At 31.5% G+C, this 26,604-nt stretch overlaps 1 protein-coding gene across 1 annotated transcript in view; it reads right to left on the reverse strand.

Moving 5' to 3' along the window:
* PDGFC (platelet derived growth factor C) overlaps positions 1 to 26,604 on the reverse strand; it is a 229,347-nt gene that overhangs the window by 81,922 nt on the left and 120,821 nt on the right. The window contains exon 2 of the mRNA XM_051965808.1: positions 15,215 to 15,410. Within this exon, the coding sequence (XP_051821768.1) occupies positions 15,215 to 15,410 (196 nt within the window). The remainder of the gene's footprint in view (positions 1 to 15,214; positions 15,411 to 26,604) is intronic.

Below are 26,604 nucleotides of genomic sequence, written 5' to 3' on the forward strand. Positions count from 1 at the left end.
ATTATAACATGTTAGATTGGCCCAACTATCTTAATACTGTGAACTAGAATACTTAATTTGAAATGTAGAGTATGAAGGAAGAAAGTAAAACAAAAGAAAGCAGGGTTTTTTAAATTTTTAAACATTTTTATTTAAATTTTTAAGTTTCAAATTTTGTCCTTCCTTCCCTTCCTTGTTGCCCTCACCACTTCCTGAGGGTAAGAAATCAGATATCAGTTATATGTATGTAATTATGTAAAACATTTCCATGTTACTCATTTGGTCTAAGAAGACTCTAAAAAAAGGGAAAAAAGAAAGAATATGAAAATATAATATACTCCAGAATGTCTTCAAATAGTACCAATTCAATAGAGATGGAAATGAACAAGGAACCAATTTAGGCAAAAGTGTCATTTTTGTTATATTAGCTCCCATCTTATAGAACTAGAAAAAAATAATAACAAAATTCATCTGGAAGAACAAAAGGTCAAGAATATCAAAGGGATTAATGAAAACAAACAAAGGATGGTGGCTTAGCAATACCAAATCTAAAAGTTTATTATAAAATAGCAGTCATAAAAACCATTTAGTACTAAGAAATAGAATGGTAGAACAGTGGAATAGATTAGATGGACGTGATAAAATAAGCAAGGGCTATAGTAATCTAGGATTTTGATAAACACCGAAATTAGAGCATCTGGAATAAGAACTCATAATTTGACAAAAAATTGCTGGGAAAACTTAGAAAATGTCAGAAACTTGATATAGACCTACAACTCACATCCCATATCAAAATAAAGTAACAATGGGTATGGGCATAAAGGATGATACCATAAACAAATTGGGAGAGTAAAGGATAACTTATCTATCAGATCTTTGGAGATGGGAGAAATTTATGATCAAAGAAAAACTATAGAACATTATGAAAAGCAAAATGGACAACTTTGATTACATTAAATTAAAACAGAAACAAGATTAAAAGGAAAATATAAAGCTGGGGAAAAATCTTTACAGCTAGTGTTTCTGATGAAGGTTTCATTTCTAAAATATATAAAGAACTATGTCAAATTTACAAGAATACAAGTCATTCTCCAATTGACAAATGGTCAAAGGATATGAACAGGTAATTTTCTAATGATGAAATTAGAGTCATGTATATCATTTGAAAAAAATGTTCTAAATCATTATTGATTAGGGGACTACAAATTAAATAATTTTGAGATATCACCTCATACCTCTTAGATTGGCTAAGAGGACAGGAAAAGATAATGATAAATGTTGGAGGAACTATGGGAAAACTGGGACATTAATTCATTGTTGGTGGAATTGTGAAATGATCTAATCATTCTGGAGGTAATCTGGAATTATGATCAAAGGGCTATACAATTGAAAATATCCTTTTACCCAGCTGTGCCATTACTGGGTCTGTATTCCAAGGAAATGATAAAGGAGGGAAAAGAACTCACATGTGCAAAAATGTTTGTAGCAGTTCTTTTTGTGGTGGCAAAAAATTGGAAAATAAGTAGCTGCTCATCAATTGTGAAATGTCTGAATAAGTTGTGGTACTTGAAGATAATGCAATATTATTATTCTATTTAAAAATGATGAATAATCTGATTTTAGAAAGGCCTGGAAAGATTTACATGGACTGATATTGAGTAAAATAAACCATACCAGGAATATATTGTACAAAATAATAGCAAGAATGTGTGATGATCAACTATGAAAGACTTGGTTCTTCTTAGTGGTTATGTGATCAAAAGCCATCTCAATAATCTTTAAACAGAAAATGCCATCTGCATCCAGAAAAAGAACCATGGAGAATGTAAATCAACACATGCTATGTTCATTTCTTTTTTCTGTGTTTTTTTTCTCCCCAGGCTTTTCCTCTTTTGCTCTGATTTTTCTCTCCCAACATGATTCATAAAGTAATATGTATTAAAAATAAATACAACTTTTAAAAAAATGAAAAATAAATGTAATGCAGAACAAGGTTTAAGATCATGAGAGATCTGGGAAAGGGATTAACTACTATGATTGCTTTTTCTTCACATAAAGCTCCAAATCTTGGGTTAATTAGTATTATGAATCAGGAGAACTGAAAGAAATGGACCTCACTAGCACTATGAATAACTAGAATTTAGACTAAGAAGACCACATTTTCTCCTCCTACAATATAATAATATTCTATGAAAATCACATACCACAGTTTGTTTAGCCATTTCTCAGGTGATGGGTCTCCCTTTGATTTACAGTTCTTGGCTAGCACAGAAAAGGCTGCTATAAATATTTTTGTACAAATAAGCCCTTACCTCCTTTTTAGCTATCTTTAGGATACACACATCTTTAGGATACACACACACACACACACACACACACACACACACACACACACACACACACCCCTCAGTAGTATTATTGTATCAAAATGTATGCACAATTTTATAATTCTCTGTCCATAGTTCAATATTGTTCTCCAGAATGGCTGGATCAGTTCACAACTTACCAGCAGTGCATCAATGTCCCAGTTTTCCACATTCCCGCCAACATCCAACATTCTCCTTTTTTCTTGTATTAGCCAATCCATATAGATGTGAGATAGTACCTCAGGGTTACTTCAATTTTTGCACTTCTCCAATGAATAGGAATTTAAAGCATTTTTTCTATAGCACTATAGATTGCTTTAATTTTTCTGTCAAAAAATTGCCTGTTCACATTCTTTGATTATTTATCAATTGGTAAATTTATAAATTTGACTCAGTTTTCTATATATTTAAGACAAGAGGGCTTTATAAGACATACTTTTTTGCAAATTGTCCCCTAGTTTTATGCTTTTCTTATAATTTTGGTTACATTGTTTTTGTTAGTGCAAAAAAAAAAACTTTTATATAATCAAAATTATCTGTTTTATATTTGTAATGCTCCCTATATCTTCTTGAATCCAAAATTCTTTCTTTATCCATCAATCTGATAAACTATCCCATGCACTCTTAATTTACTTATGGTTGTTGTTGTTTACTCTTCATTCTTATAAGAGGATCATGACATCAGGAATATGATGCCATGACAGGCAAGTGAATTGGATTTAAGTGAGGAAAGGCTGAGCATAGTCACCTGCTTCACTTTCCCCTCCAAAGTCATTTGAGCCCAGTGGCCAGATAGAGATCAGGACAACTGGAGATGGCCGTCCATGCAATAAAAGACTTTGGCCTTTTTAAGCTAAAGTCTTCAACAAATTTGTTCAACTGAGGCCCCAACCATTCAGTGATTAATCCTAGATAGTAATGATACCTTTATGTGTAAAATCATGTACCTTATCTTTGTATAGAGTGTGAGATATTGATCTATATGTAGTTTCTGCCATATTGTTTCCAGTTTTCTCATCACTTTTTGTCAAATAATGAGTTTTTGTTAGATTTATCATACACTAAATTATTATACTCATATACCACAATTTGTATTTAATCTATTCTATTGATCTACCATTATATTTCTTAGCTAGTACCAGATTGTCTTCATAATTACCACTTTATAATACAGTTTGAAATCTGTTAAGGGTAGGCCTTCTTTTATATTTTGTTTTCATTGATTCCTTTCATCTGGGAAGGCAGTTTTGAATTGTTTATATATCTATTCTGTACATATTTTGTTTTTACTTAATTATTGTGAACCTCTTGAAGGTTGACTTCTTGAAGAAAGGGGTTATTTTCACTTTTTTTTATATTCCTGGTGTTTAATACAATATGTGGTACAGAGTAGGTGCTTAATAAGTGTCTTTTGATTAATTAGATTTAGTTTTGGGAAGTGTGTTGAAAAAATTAATTCAATGTATGCTTTCTAGAGAATTTGACATTTCTAAGAATTAGAAACAATTGAGGCTGTGATGATAATGATGCTTTACTGAATCTAAGAAGTTTTGTCATGAATTTTTGACATTTTATGTTCTAATTAGAATGGTTTTATAAAAATTGGTTTACATATAGCTTTATTAATATTTTATATAACTACCCTAAATATATAAAAATCACAATTTCAACTTGATTTAATAGCCTTTTAAAAAAGTTTTCTTGATTTTTCCATTTTTACTTCACAGTCATTTCCAGATATGCCTAACCATCATTCCATAAGCAGTGAACTTTCTCTTGAAACAAAAGAAGTAAAATCAACTGATCCATTGACTGCATCTAACATTACACTAAACTTTCCACACTTAAAATTTCCAAGGAAAGGCAAGACGACTCCTTGCCACTCAGATCATAAAGTCAAGTGAACAAGTTTTATTAAACACTTACCATATGCCAACCATTATGCTAAATTCTGGACATAGAAAGAAAGGCAAAGAACGTCTCTAAATCACAAGAAGTTTTAATATGGGCAACATCATGTAAAGTACTGTGTATAAGCAAGATATAGAATACTGGAGATAACTGAAGATAAATTGGAGATAATCCTAGAAGAAAGGCACTTTTAAGAAATTTTTTGAGATTTAAAGAAAGCCAGTAAATCAGGGAGGTAGAGAAGAATAAGAAAGGATTGAAGCAAGGGGATCAGTTTGTGAAAATGTCCAGTCAGGAAACAGGGTGTCATATGCAGTATGGAAACCAATATCACTGAACTGTGGAGTATGTGGATGGGGATAGGGTTCAAGGAGACTAATAAGGTAGAAAGGGACCAGGTTATGAGGTATTAAAGGACTGAAAGAACACTTTGTATTTGATCGTAGTGATAATAAGATGCTACTGATTAGAAAAGTAGGGAGAGATTTTAGTCAAGCAAACCAAACAGAAAATTATATAATGACAATATAATATTTTGTAAAGCTACATAGACATCCACCTGGCAGCTAAGTAGGAGATGCAGTACATAGCATGCTGTACCCGGAGTAAGGAAGATAGTTCAAATAAGACCTCGGACACATACTAGCTGAGTGATTCTGAGTCACATATCTAACTCATTTTATTTTCTCACTTATAAAATGAGGATGTAGAGAATAAAAAATAGCAACTATATCTCAAAGTTGTTGTAAGGATAAAATGAGAGAATATTTTTAAAACTTCTTTCAAAACTTACAACACAACACAAATGCTAGCTGTTATCTCTTCTTAAACTAAGCTTGTTCACTATAATTGCATAGCATCCAATTTCATTTTGTTTTGGTTGCTAAAATTGTAGTCACTGAGTATCTTTCCCTTGTTCTACTTATTTCACATTTCATCAATTCATGTAAGTTTTCCTTTTTCTCTGACTTCACATTTGTCATTTCAAAATCTTCTCGCTGATCACCTCCAACATTGAGGCTTAAGCAATACTCTTTTGAAGAATTCTTTGCCAAAATTTTTGCTTGTACATGTTCTTCTAGTTTCTATGTCCTTATGGAAATTGTAATTTCTAGTTCATAAGATACACTCATAAACTTTTTTTTTTTAATTCTCTCAGCCACATGACATAAACCCTGGATATTTTATCACCAAAATCTGAGCTGAGATCCAGTGACGGTATTCTGGGTCAAGTCAGTTGCCCTCTGATTATATCAGTTCCTTCAACTATGAAATGGGGATAATAAGACTACTTCATAGGATTGTTGTAAGGATAAAGCAAAAAAAATTGGTAAAACACTTATCACAATGCATGGTATATATTTAAACATAAATGTTGATTTATTTCCCCAATTTTCCTCTTCTTTAAGTGTTTCATGAGGAGTAGAGCTTCTGGAGAACTAAAGTTGAGCTACTTTCTCTTTCCCATTTCTGTGTTAGTGTGTTACTGTGTAGTAGTGTTCTCAGAACTTATGTTTATGAAGTATATATCTTCACTTACAAAGCATACAATCCAAACTCCTTAAGACATAAGGACTATTTTTCTCCACTAAATGTTATAGTCAGTATATTTTAAAAATATATTGTAAATGGTACATGGTGAAAGTTTCCTACTTTGAGACTGGATAACAGGCTATTGAAATATACTTAGTTTCAGAAACAAAGGAAATAGAAATGTTGAATATATGGATGACAGAGTAAAGATTGGAGGTGTCAGTGAAGATTGTACAGTTTTCATGCCAAGACAAAACTACATTTTCTTTTCTTCAAGTAAGAATAGGAAATTTTCTAATTTTTGCATAGTGTTACCCAGTTTATTTATTAAATAAAAATATTAGAATCTTATAATTTTACCAATCAATTGTTTTTCTAGTCAAATATTTCTAAACTTTTTTTTTGCTTTGGAAGGAAATCATTGTACAAATTTGTCAGATGGACACACATACACTCATACACACTAACACTCATACACACATACATACACACACGTATAAAATAATAAAATAATTATTCAACTGCAAAATGAAGGATTTACAATGGATGGATTTCTCTTAACTTTAAAATCTTAGATTTCTGTAAGTTTTTTTTTTTCATTGATAGAAACAAATTTTGTGTTACTAGAAGGGAAGGGGTTTGAAAAAACAAAAACAAGAAGAAATAACAAAATGAGACATATAAAGTTAACTTACGGCCATTGCCTAGTAATGAGTTAAAAAAAAAACAACTTGGCAATCTAAGTAAAAATGATTTATATTATACTACCTATTATAGAGTAGAAAGCAGATACTACTGGAACCCTGCCAGATAAACAGTTTTTGACTCATTTTTCTGTGAGTGTACATGCAGACATATGTTCATGAGGGAACCTGAATTTTCTTTACACAGAACAATGTGATCATATAACTCTAATTTTTAAATAAGAACAAAAAGATCTATTTATGAATTAACATCTTTACAGTTGAAAGACAGCATGAAGTTTTACAGGTAGATTTATATCTATTTTAAATAAATGGCCCCAAAATTAATAATCACAGCTTGCTCTTTTCTGGTGCTTATTTTTCAAGGCTAGATAAAATCAACTTAATGTTTTTGCAGTTTCCTGATACCAATGTTCAGCATTCTGAAAAATATTTTTCATTCTTAACTTCCATCTTTATAAGGTGAGAAAAACAATGAAGTGGGCTGTACAGGATTCTCACCTCAATTTGCCCTAATAGTTTTTCTACAATATTTCAAGTGTCCATGATTGTCTTAGTTTGACAATGTTTTCTACCAAAATAAGCTGCAATAAGCAGCTTTATTTATTATATTATTATCATTTTTTATTATTTTTAAATTCTCATTTATTTATTTATTTATTTTGCAGAGGCAATTGGAATTGTGACTTTGCCCAGGGCCACACAGCTAGGAAGTGTTAAGTGTCTGAGGCCAGATTTGTACTCAGGTTCTCCTAACTTCAAGGGTTGGTGCTCTATACATTATACCCCTTGAATTATTATTAAATAAATATTAAATTATTGCTAAATAAGGTCTGTACCTCATTAGTCTTTAAGAGTTATCCTGGTTGAAAACTACTATCACTGCCTAGTTGCCAACATCAGGTTAGTGATGAGTTAGTTAAGTGAATCCTTGGAAGAAACTGAACTATTATTCCATGATTTTTTTTCACTTGTGGAGACATATTTACAATAATTCTAACAAAAGACGTATATAAGTATATACACATTTATTTAAGTACTGGTAAAGTCAAAAGGGACTTTAGATATTTTCTAAGCTGAGACCATATGGGCCCTTTCTGGCCAACAGAAAAAATGCAATTGGGAAATATTTGACAAAATAAATAAAAATATGATACAACAGATAATTTTTGGTTTTCTAAGTTACATGGCTAGTAAGAGTATATTTCTAAATTGAATTTGATATCATTGATTTGATACATACCTAATGTTTCTAGATAAAGATAGTAAGACCAAGGGAAGTTAAATGATGCTGTCTAAATGAAGAGTTTTCAAAAAAATTGCATTAAAGACAACATAGAAAATAATTTTTAAAATTTTCTGAATTTTCACTATATTAATTTTTCCACAAAATCATATGGGACTCAGAGAGTGAGTTTTATTATTTAAAACATTAACATATTTTAGAAAGCACAAACATTTAATAAAGAGCTAGTGATACACTATTAGATAAATATCAAAATAGTAGAATCATGCCATTAGGTTAAATTGGGGGGGGGAAAGGATGCTAATGCATATTTTGATTAATAAGTCCATCACAAAAGAACTCCTTTCTTTAATATTTATTTTAAAATAATTCTGATAATGTTTTTAAACTTCATCTAGAATTCCCCTCACCCCTGCCAGAAAACCAAATCATATCACAAATAATTTGATTTACTTATAAAAAAGTTATCTTCATTAAAAACTTTGTTTTTATTTCAAAACTTTATTATATTAAAAATTTTATTAAAACACAAGTCTTTGACAATTTAAGGAGAAAAAAGGTCTTTATTTATTTACTTAATTGATTAGCTAAGCAGGAGCTCTCTAACTTGCCAACACTCGAAGAACAGTGATCATCATGGTCCAGTTCCACTATTGATTAGTTCAGGAACTCTTTTTTTTTCTATTAATACACCAGTTTGCTTTCTCAAATAACTGGTAGACCCCTCCTCTAAATTTTTTCTAGAAACTCGCCATATTTTTTGATTTAGTGTCAATTGACTACAGTTTTACTGCAGTTCAGAACTCTCATGTTCAAGTAGTGCACCAACCTTCTCTCTCCAAAGACAAAAATTATAGATGTATAATAGCATGTCTACCTCTAATTATTTAGTTGGTTTTTTTTCATTTTTAACACTATAAACATAAAAACAAAATGGATTCATGTATTAAGGCGAATACATTTCTATTTAAAACTTTTTTTTCCTTTTGTGAGGCAATTGGGATTAAGTGACTTAGCCAGGGTCATACAGCTAAGAAGCATTAAGCATCTGAAGTCAAATTCAAACTCAGGTTCTCCCGACTCTAGAGTGGTTGCTCTACTCACTGCATGATCTGCCCTGGTGGATATATTCTTAAAGAAACAAATTCTGAGTTTGAACTCAATTAAATCTAGCAATAAAATGACTCGGTTGTGACAATTAAATTTGCAGGAAAACCAATTTTATAAAATAATGGATTTATAAAATGTATTAAATAACAATTGAATTTCTTTGTAAAAAAAAAAACACATTGCTACATATATATCATAAAATTTGAACAGAAGGAGCACCACATAGGGTCTAGAGGCTCAAGTCCAAATTCTTTCTCCTATATGTACCAGCTATTTGATAAGGGTTACATCTACTAACTCTCAGTGTCCCCAAGCAACTCTCAGAAGACTGTAATTTAGAGTTCAGTTGTAGCCCTACATTCTATAGAAAGAATTAATAAAAGGACTTATAAAGGAAGGAGTCCCTTACGTTGGAAAAGTCACAAGTCTGGATTGGCCTTTCCTTATTTCAAATAATAAGAAAAACATCAATGTAAATAACAACAAACCTAGAATACTAATTTCTTTTGTACTTTCTTTGGAAAGCAAAAGTTATAAGTTTTCACACACAACTCACACACAAAGTCCTTTGCCAATACCTATACACCTCCTCTGGTAAAATTATTAGAAATATGTATTGTTTATGTATGTTTATGTTTATGAATTACTAGTAAATGATTTTAACTACAAGTTGTTTTTGGTTACAAACCCATTCTGAAATAGCTGAAGTATATATTCCAATCGGATTTTAACAAACAATAAAGTATTTATTTTGCAAAATATTTAGTGCCAAATGTTAGAATATTTCTTGTGCATTGAGAAAAATTAAATAGGTATTCATTATGCATATAATATGTTCAGTGTGTTGTCCTTTGAAAATATTTAATATATACTTAAAGATTTCTTTGAAAGCTTTAACTTTTATTATTGGTATGTTTTGCAAAAATGAATTAACCATTTGAAATTTAAAATGGGGATTCCCCTTTCCCATCCAGAGCCAGGATTACTTCCTTACCTTCTTTAAAAACAAAACAAACAAAACAAAAACCCTTACAATGACTGGTTAGCAGAATACTTCAAAGCCACAAGCATAATAAATGAATAGAAAACAAATCTTTGGAATTATTTTATCATATAAATTGTCCTTTATTATATAGTTTTATACTTAATCCATGTATAATTTAAAAATATTCCTTGCATTTCAAATCTGAGGTGTTGGCATCAGCAGAAGTGATAAATATTTATTAAGCACTGTGGGAATGTACAAACACTCAAGCTCTTCTGTTGGCATATCCTTGGAGACACATGGCCAGCTCCCAATGTCCTACTTTGCTCTGTCTCGAGCCCCAGATGTTGACCTAATTACTTCCCTGGTTTCTGTTACCACCTTTCTTTCTCCTGGCTCCCTTCACTTTACAGGAACTCTGTAGGACAGGACTATAAAATAACAGTTCTACCTGTAAGAGTATCACACAGTCTTTTTAGTCCAACCTCAGCATCTCAACAGATTAGACAACTGACAACCTAAAGTTTAAGTAATCTGCTGAAAGATGGTAAGCATAAGAGACAGGATTTGAATCAAGGACCCTGATTTCAAAGCCAATGGTATAGGGGAGAGACTGAAAGATCCAAGTTTGAATCTTGGCTCAAATATTTATTTGCTGTGTAACTCTAAGTCATTTAACTACTCTGAAAAAATAAGAGTAATAATATCAATTGTTTCAGAGATTTTTTTTGTGATATCAAAGAAGATAAACATAAAATGCTTTGTAACCTTCAAATGCTATTAAAAATCAGGTTAGCGGTAAGTACTCCCACTGTACAATTCCGATTCCCCAATTATAGAGTGTAGGCTTTTAACTTCATCTTCTCTAACCCATTTACTAACTTGGTATATGATTCTTTTTGAAGTTTTTGAGCACATTTTCTTCTAGTCACTTCGTGGAAATATAAAAATAACAAAACCAGGGGAATTAGTAAATTACTAGACTTCTTCAAAAACTTATTAAAGGTGGCCAACAGATGACTTAAGTTAAATGAAAATGGAGCAATATCCCTCTTTTATTTTTAGCTCTTTTTCTATGCTCCACTAGACTTGTTCTTTGCATTTTTGTCTTTCATTAACATAAAAGTATGTTAATTCTCAAATTCTCTCAATTTCATTCTTTCTTTTTTTTTTTTCCTTCCTTCATCTCTGGCACAAGTAATATCAGTTTTTTAAAAAGTATTTCATGTCTCTGATGAAAACTGGACTAGTATATAAATCACTGAACTACATGAACATTTATCTAAGACCTCAAGATAAAAAATTATATCCATCTCTAGATTTAAAAAAAAAATCTTTATTTTGAAATTATTTTTTGCTTCTTTTATTTTTGTAAGAACAAAGATAATGTTGAAATATATTTTACAAGACTTCATATTTGTAATGAACTTTGAATTTCTTGTCTTGCTAAAAGATGGGGTGGGATTGGGGAACAGAAAGAATCTGGATTTGAAAAAAAATAAACTGTATTTTAAAAATATTTTGATAATTATTACAATCTAACTGGCTTCTGTTGTAATTCCATGTATTTTATGATTTAAAAAATTCTGAAAAGTGGAGTTTATAGAAGTAACCACACTACCAGAATTCTATAACCCACCCACCCCCATTACACACACAAAGTAATGACAGCCATCTATAGATGATTTTTTCTTTACAAAGCAAGTGATTAAAAGTAGAATGTCAGAACTGAGAGAAAGTATAGTGCTCATTTACTCAATCCACTCATTTTGCATACGAGATGGGATATTGGAAGGAACTAACATAAAGATGGGAGCAATTTGAAATGGGGAAAAGTAATAATGGGAGAGACAGAGATAGTCAAAGAGATGCAGACAAAAAGAAAAAGATATGCAGAGAGACAGATATAAACACACATATATACACAGAATACTTTATATATTATGTATAAGTCATATATCTAAACCTTACAGTGTAAAACCATATTATATATACAAATGAACAACTCTGTCATGCTGTAAGAAAATGTTTTTTATATGTAATATTGAATCGCACATCTATATGTATGTCAACATAGGTATATATATTTATATATGTAAATAAATGCATATTATATATACAGTATCTATATGTATACATAGTATATTGTGTATATATATAAAATGTATATGTGTGTGTGTATACATACACTAGAGAAATACTTAACATATGACAATATTACATATATAGTAGTACTGAATTGCATAACTGTATTATATATCTTAACATATGTTTATATATATATATATATATATATATATGTGTGTGTGTGTGTGTGTGTGTGTGGTGTGTGTGTGTGTGTGTGTGTGTGTGGGTGTGTGTGTGAATACAGTCACACTATATAAACAGTATCTGTGTGCCAGATATAGATATGGATATATGTGTGTTTGTGTGTATATATAGATGCTTGACATATGAGTATATTGCATATATAGTAGTACTGAATTACATATTTATATGTATATCTATCTATCTATATACATGTATATTGTATATTATATACATGTATATTGTATGCACTATATATCTATATCTATATGTAGATATAGATATATATCTGTATGTATATATAATATACTTTGTATACATAATGTGTAGGTATGGGAATACATATATTCCACATCCACACATATATTCATATGCATATATATATATATATATACACAAGATAAATATTCAACATGATTATATTACATACATATCATTGTTTTGTATGCAAGTTGACATGTATACATGTGTATATACAAACATTGACATATTTTCACACTATACAATATCCATATACACATGTGCACATTTATGTATATGTATGGATATATACCTATGTGTGTACTGGAAAATATCAGGACAATATTAATAATCAATTTGTAGAGGAACAAGACTTTGGAGAAAGGATAGATGTTCAAACATGGAGAAGAAAGAGAATGGAAAGTATAATAATTTCCTGTTTATCAACAGCAAAAGAATTATCTTCATTATTACTCATACCATCAATTAGAAATTAGAAAAACTCCCGCTGTTCTAAACATCCCTCAGTAAAGCTACTCAGGAATACATGGCAGGAGAATCTGATTTCTGAATCCAGGTCTGTCATTAACTAATCTTATGATTTTTTTGCACAAAACTCTTCACCTTTTTTCCCTTCAAATCTGAAAATGAAGGAATTGGACTAAATGATCTCTAAGGTCCCTTCCATCTTTAAAAATCTATAGTTATAGGAGAAAACAAATAAACAAAAATTATTGCAGATTTAGAGCTAGAAGAGACCTTTTCTTTAATACAGTTGCCTTTACTTGTTAAAAGTAACTTTTCTAGGTCTTTCCTACTTAGGCACAAAATAGTAAAAGGATAATTCAAAATCCAGCTTTTGAGTTCAAATCTAGCCTAGAAATATAGATTCTGGCATCAAAAGAAGTTCAGAGTCCTTTGGGGGCTGGTAGATGCCAAAGTGGATTGAAAAATCATCCAAGTGTCAGAACACTCAGAATTCAAATTCACCTCAGAAATTTACTAACTCTGTGATCACCAAGCACATGTAATCATTGTCTACCTCCATTTTCTCAACAGTAAGAAGGAAATAATAATAGCATCTACCTGGCAGAGTAGTTGTAAAGATTAAATAACATAATATTTTAAAGTTCTTAGCACAGTACCTTGAAAACAATAGGGCCATAATAAATATTTGTTCCTTACATTTAGCATTAACACCTCATTTTACTGATAAGGAACCGAGACTAGAGAATTAGAAAAGATGATGGATTTGAAATTTGTTCATCCATTCATCTAAGGGTTCAAATGGCTCGGCCATTTAAATGTATTAAATGTATTGACCCTGTAGAGCCATTTAACAACTCTAGGTCTCAGTTTCTTCATCTGAAAAAATAAGAGTTTTGGATTAAGTGAACTTTAACATTCCTTCTAAACCTTCTCTTAAACTGTTAAAACTGACCCAAGGTTATCCAAATACTAAGTATTGGAAGAAGGTTGTTGATGCCAAGTTCCCTGACTCCATAGCCAGTATTTTGTCCAATGTACCACAGTCTAAACCACCATTCAGCATCTCTACTTATCTAAAGAATAAAGGACATTTACCCATGTAAATGTTTATTATTACCCATTATGACAAGAACAAGTCTGGTAAAAATAGAAACATTTTAAAATAATTTACAAGGAAATAAAAGGCTTTTGAGTTTGTTTCTAGTTAGATATTTATGGAAAAAATCAAGTATACATTTTTATAAAAGCTAAAGTCAAATATGTTCATGATAAACAAATGCCAGTGAAGTGAAAACTTCACAGAAAGAATGACCACCCAACCTGGATTGCTGAATTCCCATGTAAAATATGTGGGGCAATATTTGTGTGGCATTTGGTAAGTAGGTGGTCTGCTAATGGGAAAGGTTCCAGCTGACATAATGCTTATAAGTACATTTGAGAGTTAGAAAAATGAAATTCCACCCAGAAAAACACAATTATGTCCACATGCCATATTCTATATTAATCAATGCAGTAAGCAATTACTTAATACCTGTTACAAAAAAGTCAAAAAGTCAATTTTTATGATGTTTTCTGAAATGAAATATTTTATGAAATAGAATATTCCAATGTATATAGCCAGGAAAAAATAGTGAAGAGACAGATAACTTTTCTAGATGAAGATAGATTCTATCTTCTGTACCATTTAAAATTTTAACTTTTAAACAATATTTAAGCAATTATTAATTTTTATCATACATAAATTAAAAATCCTTTTTATGAAATAAAATATTTTAACGTACAAAGATGCTGGAGCAGCTAGGTGACATACTGGTTAGAACGATGGGTCAGAAGTCGGGAAGACTCATTTTCATGAATTCAAATGGCTTCACACACTGGTTGTGGAATCTTCACATTGTTTAACTATTTGCCTCAGTTTCCTCATCAATAAAAATTAGCTGGAGAAGAAAATGGCAAACTATTCCAGTATGTTTGCCAAGAAAACCCCAAATAAGGGTCATAACGAGTTAGATACATGTGAAAAGACTGACATCAAAAGTTAGAAAGATAGGTCAGGACAGCCTGTCTATCTGAAAATAGATGTGTGTACATATGGATGGCTAAACAATTCACTTTCTGTCTCTTTCCTTTTCTCTTTTTAAATTGAAGAACTAAATATAGTTTTGAACATGGGCATGCATGTCTTATAACAGCAGAAAAGCATACCAGGACAATGTTGTGATTCATAAATACAACATCAAAATTAAGGTCTGTTATAATTTTGGGATTTCTACAAACCATTAAGCAAAGTTATAAGTTATCAAAGCTGTTCAATTGTCTTTGAATGCTAAACTCGAGAACTTACTTGCAAATGTCATCTTCTGGGTCTTCTAGCCCAAATCTTTCATCAAAAGTCAGTTGTATCCACATGTTTTCTTCTTCTGTTACTAATCTCCATACCAAGACTGTATTTCTTGGGTAGGTATGAGGGAACTTGGGGCTGTGAATACTTCCATTCGTGGTCACTGTAATAATCCTCTCATGCTGGGGATCTTGTACTCCTAAAATTAAAAAAAATACACACAAAGATGCTTTTAGTAGACTGATTCAAAATTCTAGGAGATATTATATGATTTAATTTTTGCTATTTGACTTGAGGTCAAATCATAGCTTTGCTACTTTTACATAGGCAAGTCATTTTTTCCTTCTCTAGGACTTAATTTCCTCAGCTATAATTGGACTAAATGATGTCCTTTCCAGACTTGAATTGATGATCACAGAATCTATAATACCTTAACTAAAATTTAATTCTTTGGAGAATGTAATATCATGACCCATAGTCATACAACATCACCAGAAAAATAGTCAAATATAGAAGCTCAATAGTTTAATAGCTAACTATCTGAAGACATCATCCATTTTTATATACCACAAATAGTAAAATACAGTTATAATTTTTTTTTTATCCAGACATGATTTCATCTGTTCAGGATTCCTAGTATTTTATATCTCTAAATTTGTTGGTAATTCAGTCTTAGTCTGAATTCTCTAAGTCTCTTAGTCTGGGTCTCTAAGAATTTAAATGACTCACCCACAAACATGCACCTACTGTGACAAAGTCAGGTTTGAGCCCAGGTTTCCTAGTTTCTAAGTCTTGTTCTCTATTCCTGTAGTATACTTCCTCTGGAAATTTCATTGAATATTGACAAATAATAAATATAAACATATTTAACTGATTATAGATGTGCTAAATATGTTTGTTTTGAGATACAAATAAACTTATTTTTCCTATTTAGCAATTATCCATAAACAAGAACTGTTTTTTCAAACTTTTAAGGAATCATATTGGTATCATTAAATCTAAAACCACAATTTCTAGGATATATCAGCTACATAATAATTAAATAAAACACATAGGGGAAGGGACATTAGGAGCCATTTAGCATACTATCACCTCACATTTTGCAAATGGGAAAACTGATACTGGCTAAACAATACATTCCAAATCACACAATTTGAAAACATCAAAAATCCAGGTCTTCTAAATAGTCAACTTTCTTCCAACAATCTAACACACTGCCTTTTCAAATTTCTAGATCAACTACAAAGTTTTGATTTTACAGGCCAGCTATGAAATAGGTAATAATTTATACACATGAAAATTGTTTCCATGTATACTACATATACATGGCCACACAGACAAACATACACTGTTCCTCCCTAACTCTACTTTTGTATACATATACTTGAGTGGTATAATTAGATCTTAAAATACAATTACAACAAACTGAGTATATACCACTGTGTTTGGGAATAAGATCCATTCCTTTATTCAGACTAGAAATTAAATCTTTAATTTATTTAACTTCTTCCTCCATTGTTTTGTCCTAATATTCAGATTAATTCCTTGTGTTTCCCCATTTTCTTTGCTGAGGCATGTCTCTTCTTGCATTCAAGGAAAGGGATTTCTCTGTCCATTCTGATTAAAACAAGTTTCTGATTCCAAATTCCTTTTTTCTAATAATTTCATCAATTCAGTAATTTCAATAATTTTTCAGTAAAATAACCAACATATTGGTTACATTAAAGTTAATGTGAAGATGACAACTAATTGCATCACTTTTTTTTACTTGGAAGTTATTATTAGTCAAATACTTCTGACTACTGACAATATTAACAGCCTTCTAGATCTTAACTGGAATATACTAGGATGATAGCAAGGTTACACTAAGAAACTTCTTTGACGTTAAGCAATTTAAATTTGCCTAAATGCTGTGTCTTATTCATTTTTTTCTATAGTATCTTTGTATACTATTAGTAGAATGAATCATTTCATTAAGACAAAGAGGAGAAAAAGAAAGCAAAAGATACCACATTAACTTTGATTTAATAAATTTTGATTGTAATAAAGCTTTAGAAATATTGGGGTTTTATGCATAGAGGAAGTACATTTCTCAAACTATTTTATGTGCAGTTAATTAAAAGGGCTACACAGTTTACAATAAAGTTACAGCATTGTTAGTAAAAAAAAAATCCTAAATAGAGCAACACTAAAAATTCAAAGCAAATAACTGAACTTTATTTTCCTTATAATTTAAAGTGCTCAATGGCCATAAATTAGGTAACCTGAAAAATATGAATTCCTTGCAGAAATATGATTTTTATAGATACTGATAATTGAAAGAATATCATGTGAAGTTTTAAAACAATTAAATTCTTCCAATCTCATTAATATGTGGTCACAACTTTTGGGGCTTCAGTTTTCTCAATTATGAAATGAAAGGTTTGACTAGATGATATCTCATCTTTTGAACTCAAAAAAAACTTTAGATTCTATATTATTGCTATCTTAGTTTAAATGATACTTGAAATGGTACTTTAAATAATAAATGCTTCTATTAATTTATTACCAAGGAAAAACTTGAATGTCAAGAAAATACAATTAGAGCTACTTCCAGTCTTCTCCCCCCATCCTCAAAGATAAAATATAGTAAAACAAAGAACATCAAAGGCACTTAATAAATTTGTCTCATCTCAAAAAGTCTTCTTTCAGAATGAGATTATTCCATCCCTATCACCATGTCACTAACAAAATCAAATTACTGGAGAAATTTAGCAGTGTGGAAAACATTTCTGTGCAACAGCTATTCCAATAATCTAAATATTTTAGGAAGTAAGACTGTATGACAAAGAATCAAGCAAACAGTCTCATCATAGAGATGAATGAACTATTTTTCAGGATAAGTGTCCCCCACCTTACCCCAGGCAGATTTTAGATAATTTCATATTTAAGTTTTTGTTTTCCTGCTATAATCAATACCTAAATGTCTATGACTTTCTATTTACAAACATAGCAAAGCTTACTCTTTCACCTACAGTTTAGTAAATTGCAGTGTTGTTAAAGGCTCTCAATTCTATTTTTGTATCATGAGTTAAAGGTTGATGGCTAGAATGCATATACTTAAATTGTGTTTACCATATCCTTTTTCTTTCTACTTCTGAATCCATTAGACTGTAATTAAACATAATTTAAAGGCTGAAAATCTATGTATTATTTGTGGTAAAGAAATTGTAAATGTTCTCTAAAGTTGAATTGCTGCTCACAAAAGATTTATGCAAAATGTGCTGTGGATTTTGCTAGGACACACATATGATTTACAAATGACGGTCAAAGTGTTGTGTGTAACACAAATAACTAGGGACATAATTTTAAAAATGGGGAGGAGGGCAAAATGGGGCAAAGATCAGTAGGAAATTGGACCAAACAGGGACCTTTAACTTTCATTTTTATTAACTTAAGCACCAGTTTTTTTAAAAGTTAGAACTGAACTGCTAGAAAAAGGGAACTATCTGTGAATCATTTAATTGATTTTTTCTTTTGCTTATTGCTTAAGAGATTATTCCAAAACATTAGGTTATTAAAAAGGGTCATATTTTTGCTAGTTAGCTCATTTTATAATTGCATCTCACACAGTTTCTTCAATCCATATCTCACTAATTTAAAAACACAAAGGCACACAAAGAGGTCTGAAGTTCAGTAAAAGTTAATAGTAATAGGAGTTCATATGAACAATACTGGATGAATGAAAAAAAAAAAAAAGAAAGTGAGAGTTCTAATCTCTCTGCCCTGTCAAAGTGGGGTCTTGTCTTTAATTTCCAGTGGTATTACCTTACAAAGGTTATTGACCAATGCTTGTCCAATTAAAAGTGACCAAGATGGCTAAAGGTCATTGAGTCCTTAAGATATGAGGATCATTCAAAGGAAATGATAGGATGTGGTCTAGAGAGGAAATGTGGTCTAAAATCCCATCTTCTATGTACAAAAAATGATTCACTCCTCTTTCTCCATCTCTGTCTATTTCTTTTTCTGTGTATATGTGTGTTGTCTCAGTGTGGGTGTGTCTCTGACTCTGTCTCTCAATTTGTCTCAATTTGTCAAACTCTTTCTCTTTCTCTCTGTGTCTCTGTCTCTGTGTTTGTGGATCTCTGTCCCTCTCTCTATCTTTCTCTGTATGTCTGTCTTTTCTCTCCTGTCTGCTCCCCTCTCCTCTCACCTCTCTCTCCACATCTTGTTTGTACTTGGTTCTTGACATGTTGTGTCCCTCACTAAACTGTGAACTCCTTAAGGGCAGGGACTTTTTAATTTAATTTAATTTAATTTTTTTTGCCTAGCACTTGGAAGATGCTTAATAAATATGTGACCATAATGAATTTAGAACTATGCTCAAAAAGTTATCAAACTGTGCATACTCTTTGATCCAGCAGTGTTTCTACTGGGCTTATAACCCAAAGAGATACTAAAGAAGGGAAAGGGACCTGTATGTGCCAAAATGTTTGGGGCAGCCCTGTTTGTAGTGGCTAGAAACTGGAAAATGAATGGATGCCCATCAATTGGAGAATGGTTGAGTGAATTATGGTATATTAACATTATGGAATATTATTGTTCTGTAAGAAATGACCAGCAGGATGAATACAGAGAGGACTGGCGAGACTTACATGAATTGAAGCTAAGTGAAACGAGCAGAACCAGGAGATCATTATATATCTCAACAACGATACTGTTTGAGGGTGTATTCTGATGGAAGTGGATCTCTTCGATAAAGAGAGCTAATTCAGTTTCAATTGATCAAGGATAGACAGATGCAGCTACACCCAAAGAAGAACACTGGGAAATGAATGTAAACTGCTTGCATTTTTGTTTTTCTTCCTGGGTTATTTATACCTTCTGAATCCAATTCTCCCTGTGCAATAAGAAAACTGTTTGGTTCTGCACACATATATTATATCTAGGATATACTGCGACATATTTAATATATATAGGACTGCTTGCCCTCTGGGGGAATGGGTGGAAGGAAGGAGGGAAAAAATTGGAACAGAAGTGAGTGCAAGGGATGATGTTGTAAAAAATTACCCTGGCATGGGTTCTGTCAATAAAAAGTTTTTAAATAAATAAATAAATAAATAAAGTGAGCATAATGCTTGTCATCTTTATGTCTGTCATATATAAAGAGAATTATACTTGTTCTTGATCCCAGAAAGAGGAATTAAAAACAAAAAAGGTGGAAATTGCAATTTTTACACCTTTTTGTAAAAGGAAAAGTAAAATGTGATCCAAAACTGAAATAAGCATCTCCATAGACAGCAGAGGTCTTCAGAAGCAATTTGGATTGCATAAATTGCTTTTGAGTGGCTGTTTATTTTGAACTAGATTATGGTTGATGGCCCTTCCACATAGCAAATACTGAGAATCTAAAATACTGACTCTATCAGTTATAATGTCTGGACTAGCTCACTGTAGGATCTCAGTACCAGCCCGAGTCCTTGATCTTAGAAAAGGAGAAGAGGCTGCGCTCATAGGGATGATATGGATCAAACATGGAGTCTATTTATTTCAAATTCTCTCAGCCTTATATAACCGTATACCTTTACAAAACTACAGTATGTTGTGCATATGCTAACTATATACAGCTCATGCAGGACCACATAAACAACTCGCCATTGTGTGTAGATGTCTCTTTGCCACTTGGTATCACTCTGATTTAATTACAACACTGGTTATCACTGCCCTCTAACTTCTCAGGAAGGCTGAGAGCCCTTAAGGGAGATGGGCAGCCGAACCAGATAATGTCAGGATGTTGTGCCTCAGTTTCCTTTGATTATTTTACCTCAGTTTCCCTAATTGTTCTACCTCAATTTCTCTTAATTGTTTTGCCTGGTTGCAACATCCCCTCTCCTAATTATCATGATCCAGATAAAGAGAAAGACCTTCTGTATAAGATATCATGACCCCAGACCTTCCCTACTTATCAGAATGTCCAATGCCTCTCCCTCTCCTGTCAGAATCGGATTGGTAGTCCCTTCCCGCTCTCAGTGCTCTGACTCCTCCCCTGCTTCAGTCTACCCCAGTCTCTTGGAGTCATGTGTGTAGATATACTTCATGGGAAGGACACATTAGCTGGAGATGCTGGATTCTTGGAGAGTCATTCAGCCCTGGGACCAAACCATGGAACCATATGATCCCAGCAAATCTCTCCCTTTTCAAATAAAATATTAAAAACTGTAATCTATATCTTGCCCCAATTTTTCCAGCATTAAAAGGAGGGTTTCTTTTACTGGGCTAGAAGGGTCTTATACCTTGCCCAGGATTCCTCACTATTGGTGGACCTCTACAATTAGTAGGTCCCCCTTCCCTGGAAGTTAGTTGTTTATTAGGGATTTACAAACAAAACTCTTTCGTGGGTATTAGCTAGATTGGATGATTCATAAAGTCCTTTTAATTGAACTTTTGTGACCCTATTACCTCCTCCCCCTAACTTGTTTTTGTTGTTGTTTGTCCTTCGTTCTCAAGGAGGACCATGACCTCAGGGATATGACAACATGGCATGCAAGTGTATTTTTGGGATTGGAAAGACCTAAAAACAAAAGTAGGAATTAATTAGTTGGGACATGCGGAAATAAATTGTAGCACTATTGCAAGGATCAAATACCATAAACTATAATAAAATATAAATTTTTGTTGATACTCTATTTTACTGAGGGAATAAAAACCCTGCTACATTTATTCATAATGGATAAATCCCTGGGCTGGGGATTAGAAAAACCAAATCACCCTTACTAGCTGTATTGCCCTCTGGCAAGTTATTTGTCATCCTCACTTTCCTCTACTGTAAGATGGTGGTAATACAAAATGAGGATAGCAGCACTTAGCCTATTGGGTTTTTGGATAAAATCAAAAAATATATTTTAAGAAGTATTAGTAAACTGAAAAAGCACAGTTGCAAAGGTTGAAGATACATACCTTCAGGATGCCTGCAGCAGCAATTATAGCTACTTAACTGCCTTTAAAAAATTCTCTGCTAAGCAGATCATTCTTCTAATAACACTCTTTCTACCTCTCTAGTGCAGTGTGAAATTCTATTTCACATATAATTCAAGTATTTTGGATATATACTATTAAAAGTAGAAGAACCTGGGTGACTTGATAATGATATACATTGTAGACTTTCCCTTCTTCATTTCATCACAGTCTTGGATCATAGATTTAGAACTGGAAAAAGATCTTAGAACTCACCTGGTCTTTTTTTTTTTTTTTTTTTTTTTTATGGATAATAAAACTGATGTAAAAATTTACCTCACTAGGAAATTTAAGAAATTTCCCCAAATTATACAAATTGTAAATGGTAAATTGACTCAAAACTGACTCTAAACTTTGCTCAATGAATCTTGTTCTCTGTTTGATTCCCCTAACTTAAATTCACTATCACATTTAATGGTGTCACGGTAATTTACAAATGGTTTTAATTGAAAGCATAAAGCCTTATTTAAAAAATAAAGTAAAAATAAACCCTAAAAAACTTTTGAAATAGCACAATTTTCCTAAAATAATAAACATGCACTCTCAAAATCCTTCCAGTTTTAAATCCATTGTTTTAACATTATTTTATTCGTTTTACCAGACTTAAAAGGACAATTAGGAAGAGAGAGGGAGACCACCAACCAACTTACCAAAAACAAAAAGTAAAACACTTGACTAAGAAAAGGGACCCTGACTCTGGCTTTCAATCCTGTTTCTTGTCTTTAATTCATCAAACAACCTAAGGAAATTTATTTGATAAACTCTGTCTCAGCTTTCTTATCTGTAAAATTTGCCTAATCTACTTTACATTTTGGACAATATTAACTCCAAGTCTGTGGAGTATAGGACACTATCACAATCTCCCAATTCCCCCCAAATCATTATTTGTCATCACAGTAAACAATATAATTTTTTTCATATAGTAAAAGAAACTAAATTATTACAGATTAACAGCAACAACAACAAATCTTGATTTCCAGTTTTGTTTTGTTTTATAGAGTGATTTTATTCTCACTAAGCAAAAGCTCACTTAAAATGATAATAAAGCAAGATATTTTTACTCCTCTGACAGTGGCTAAGATTGTTTATGGGCAAGTCTAGGCATGTCTGGGCAAGGTCTCAGTAAAAGTTGAGACTAGCAATGAAAGAATACCAATAAAACACTTTTGGTGCTGAAAATACCACCAGAAAGTAGCAAAGCTATAAAAACACTGCCAAGATTTGGTTAATTATGCCTTAAGGGAACCATACAACAATGTTATATAATTTCATCCTTTGGTTATTTGGCAAAACCATTTTTAAACTATGATTTTCTATTGCTAGGAATGAATTGTGCCTGTTTTAAGTGACACAAACAACTTAACTCTCAATATATAAATCAGAGAAAATGTCTCCAAGTTTAAAAATTCTAAGATTAAAATTAAATGATTCCAAGTAAGAAAGTACAGTTTCAATATATATAATGGTATCCATATACTATTACTATTATTTTAAATTACTTAGAGGTATGTGTTGCATTAGAAACAACTGAAATGTTCAAATATAAAATCAGGAAAAGAAAAGTGAGAATGTTTATTCATATTAAAAAGGAATTCTTCTATTAGAAAATTTTACCATTGTTTCCCTCATTTTCTAATTCTCTCAACACATTTAAGATATGGCTTAATTCACAAAGCAATATGAATATGTACATATATACACATATATTTTTTCAAAACAATTGTGAAAGAAACACAAAAATGTGGCAAATTATCAATTTTATGTAAAGAACAGGCTATGAAACTTCAAAATTTTTAAATACAATGTGAAAATAATAACTGATGAAAAGATAATTTAGTCTCAAATAACATTTCACCTAATTTTTATAGATGTCCATTTTAAATTATATTTATTTTACTAGCTTTTAAAAGATAATATTTGCTTAATTTACAATAATTAATCACATTCTTATAATTCTGAAGTTTCCCCAACAATGTTAAACATAGTATGTATCCCCTTGTTATGAGTCAATCAATTCAAGGTCCAAATAGAACGCTAATGTATTCATGAATAAGCATAAATTAAATGTCTGGTTAATAAAAAGACCTGAAAATTTTACTCAATTTTAATATAAATTCTACATTTTCTATTGAAGAATTCAAAGCTCTCTACTTCTTTCATGTCTACTTAAAATTCCTTAAAGACAAAAATTTAAGATCTGATAATTGTGATTGTACATACATGCATATGTACGAATATAGAGATATATAATCATGCTTTACAATAGTCATCATTATACTCAGCAAACAATATTATTAGAAAAAATTAAGTCTGATGATATTGTTTGTTTAGCCACTATTTTAGAGATGTACATATATCTTCAAAGTATATGCATAATAGATTGCATAGAATGAGGCAGCAAAACATCATGGATGATGAGCTGTCCTTATGAGTCAGGAAGAAATGGTTTTGGATTTACCTCTGATACATAACATTTCAGAACCACAGGGAAATCTTTAAAGACTATAAACTATAGATGGTTCTCATGAACATTGCAGGAGGGAAGTTTCCACACTCTGGGATCCTAATACCCAAGGAACTACAGCCAAAACAAAAAGCGAAAATCATATGCAATCTAAGGATATGTGAATGACTAAAGATACAGGAAAAAAAAAAAAAGAAGAAGACTACAGAAATCAAGGAGTAATTTATTCTTCTCTTCAAAAGGTATTATGGAGAGACCACTAGCCTTGTAGGTAGGAAAATACAAGTTCAAGTAATGCCTATGACAATACTGGCTGTGTGATCCTGGACAAATCACTTAATCTGTCAATGCCCTAAGCAACTCTTGAAGATTATAAACAAGGTGCCAATATATACTCATCATAAGCAGTTTCCTTATCCAGTAGTTCTGTATATCAATGAAATCTCAGCTACAGTACTTATCTTCATACCCTTTTAAATGCTAATATGGTTTAAATTACATCCTTCAGCCCCACTCTTAACTTTCTCCTCTCCACTTTTCTGTAAGAATGATGGATCCTCACAACTTCTCTGGAAAAAAAAACAATCTTCCCCAACTACAACTTGCAAAGCAGGTGTAAATCTGCACCTGGGAAATGGAGTTGCCTTATCTGGTGTTGTCTATGTCAATGAAATCACAGTTGTGCAAAAACAAAACTTAACAAAAGGATTTGTGCTATCCATTAATTTCCACAATATGATTGATTGTTCACATAACTTGAATTTTGGTAGTAACATTTTCACACACTTGTAATTTAGACATAGAACCTTTCTTAAATATGCTAAATGATTATTTTTCCTTGCAAAACTGTACCTACTATGTAAAAGATATTAATATCTTGCAGGAAATATTCACCATATAGTCTTCTGTTCCCACTTTGCCTCTAAAGATATATCAAATATATATGTAAAGTTTTTTCAGGAAAAAGTATTAATAAAAAATTAAAAAATAAGATTATTGTAGGAAACTGGTTGATTTTCCCAAAACACAGGAAACATATTATATAGTCCACTACTTGATCTATTTATGCAGTCAGAAAGTATATAAAGTTTTTGTAACTGTTGTTTTGGTTTAGTTTAGTTTTGCCTCAGCACATATTGTTTTAACTACCTATATGATTGATAATGAAATTGAGAAAGAGAAAACATATGGGTAGTACAAGTCTGTTTCTCTTTAGAATCAGGATGAATTATGTCTCACATTAAGAATACTCAGCCACCAGTTTGAAGTCAATAGTTAAAAGTTTAAAAGAAAAGGAGAGAATAGATAGAATCTTTTGAACAATGAGGAGAGAAAGCAAGAGAGTTTCAAGTTGAAGATCTGGTCTGCAGAGTGGATTAAGTGTAATGAGTTTCATTTGGAGGAATGAAGCTTTCCCCTACCTCCCCCACAGTACAATTTTCTTATTCACTTTTGAGAAAATAGCTTCTTCATTTGCAGTTTGTAGAAATTAGCTCTTGCAGTCACAGAAGCTCTGGTTATTCCTTTTTTATGATATTTAAATTGCTTATATGAGTATAATCTAAGAGATCAGCAAATGAAGTAGCTAGAAGAATGAATTCCCTGAACTCAAAAACATTCATATAGTTCTTTTCCTCAAAACTTTCTGCCAGAAAAATCTAATTTTGTTGATGAAACAACTATCCTCATATGCCCTCTAAAAATGGGTCTAGTTTTTGCTGGATATACAGAGAAGGATAGAATGTCATCCTTGTATAGACATGGACTATGTATAAGAAAACAACAATAGCTTATAGTTTTGTTTTGGTATTTTAAGTAAACAACTAAAATGATATTACCTCACAAATAATATAACCAGTCACTTGCCACTTACTGTCATTCCCTAAAATAGCTTGAGCACTTTGAAGCAAGCTTAATAAACTATACAAGTTTATAC

The sequence above is a fragment of the Antechinus flavipes genome, chromosome 6, assembly GCF_016432865.1.
Source record: "Antechinus flavipes isolate AdamAnt ecotype Samford, QLD, Australia chromosome 6, AdamAnt_v2, whole genome shotgun sequence".
Lineage (NCBI taxonomy): Eukaryota > Metazoa > Chordata > Mammalia > Dasyuromorphia > Dasyuridae > Antechinus > Antechinus flavipes.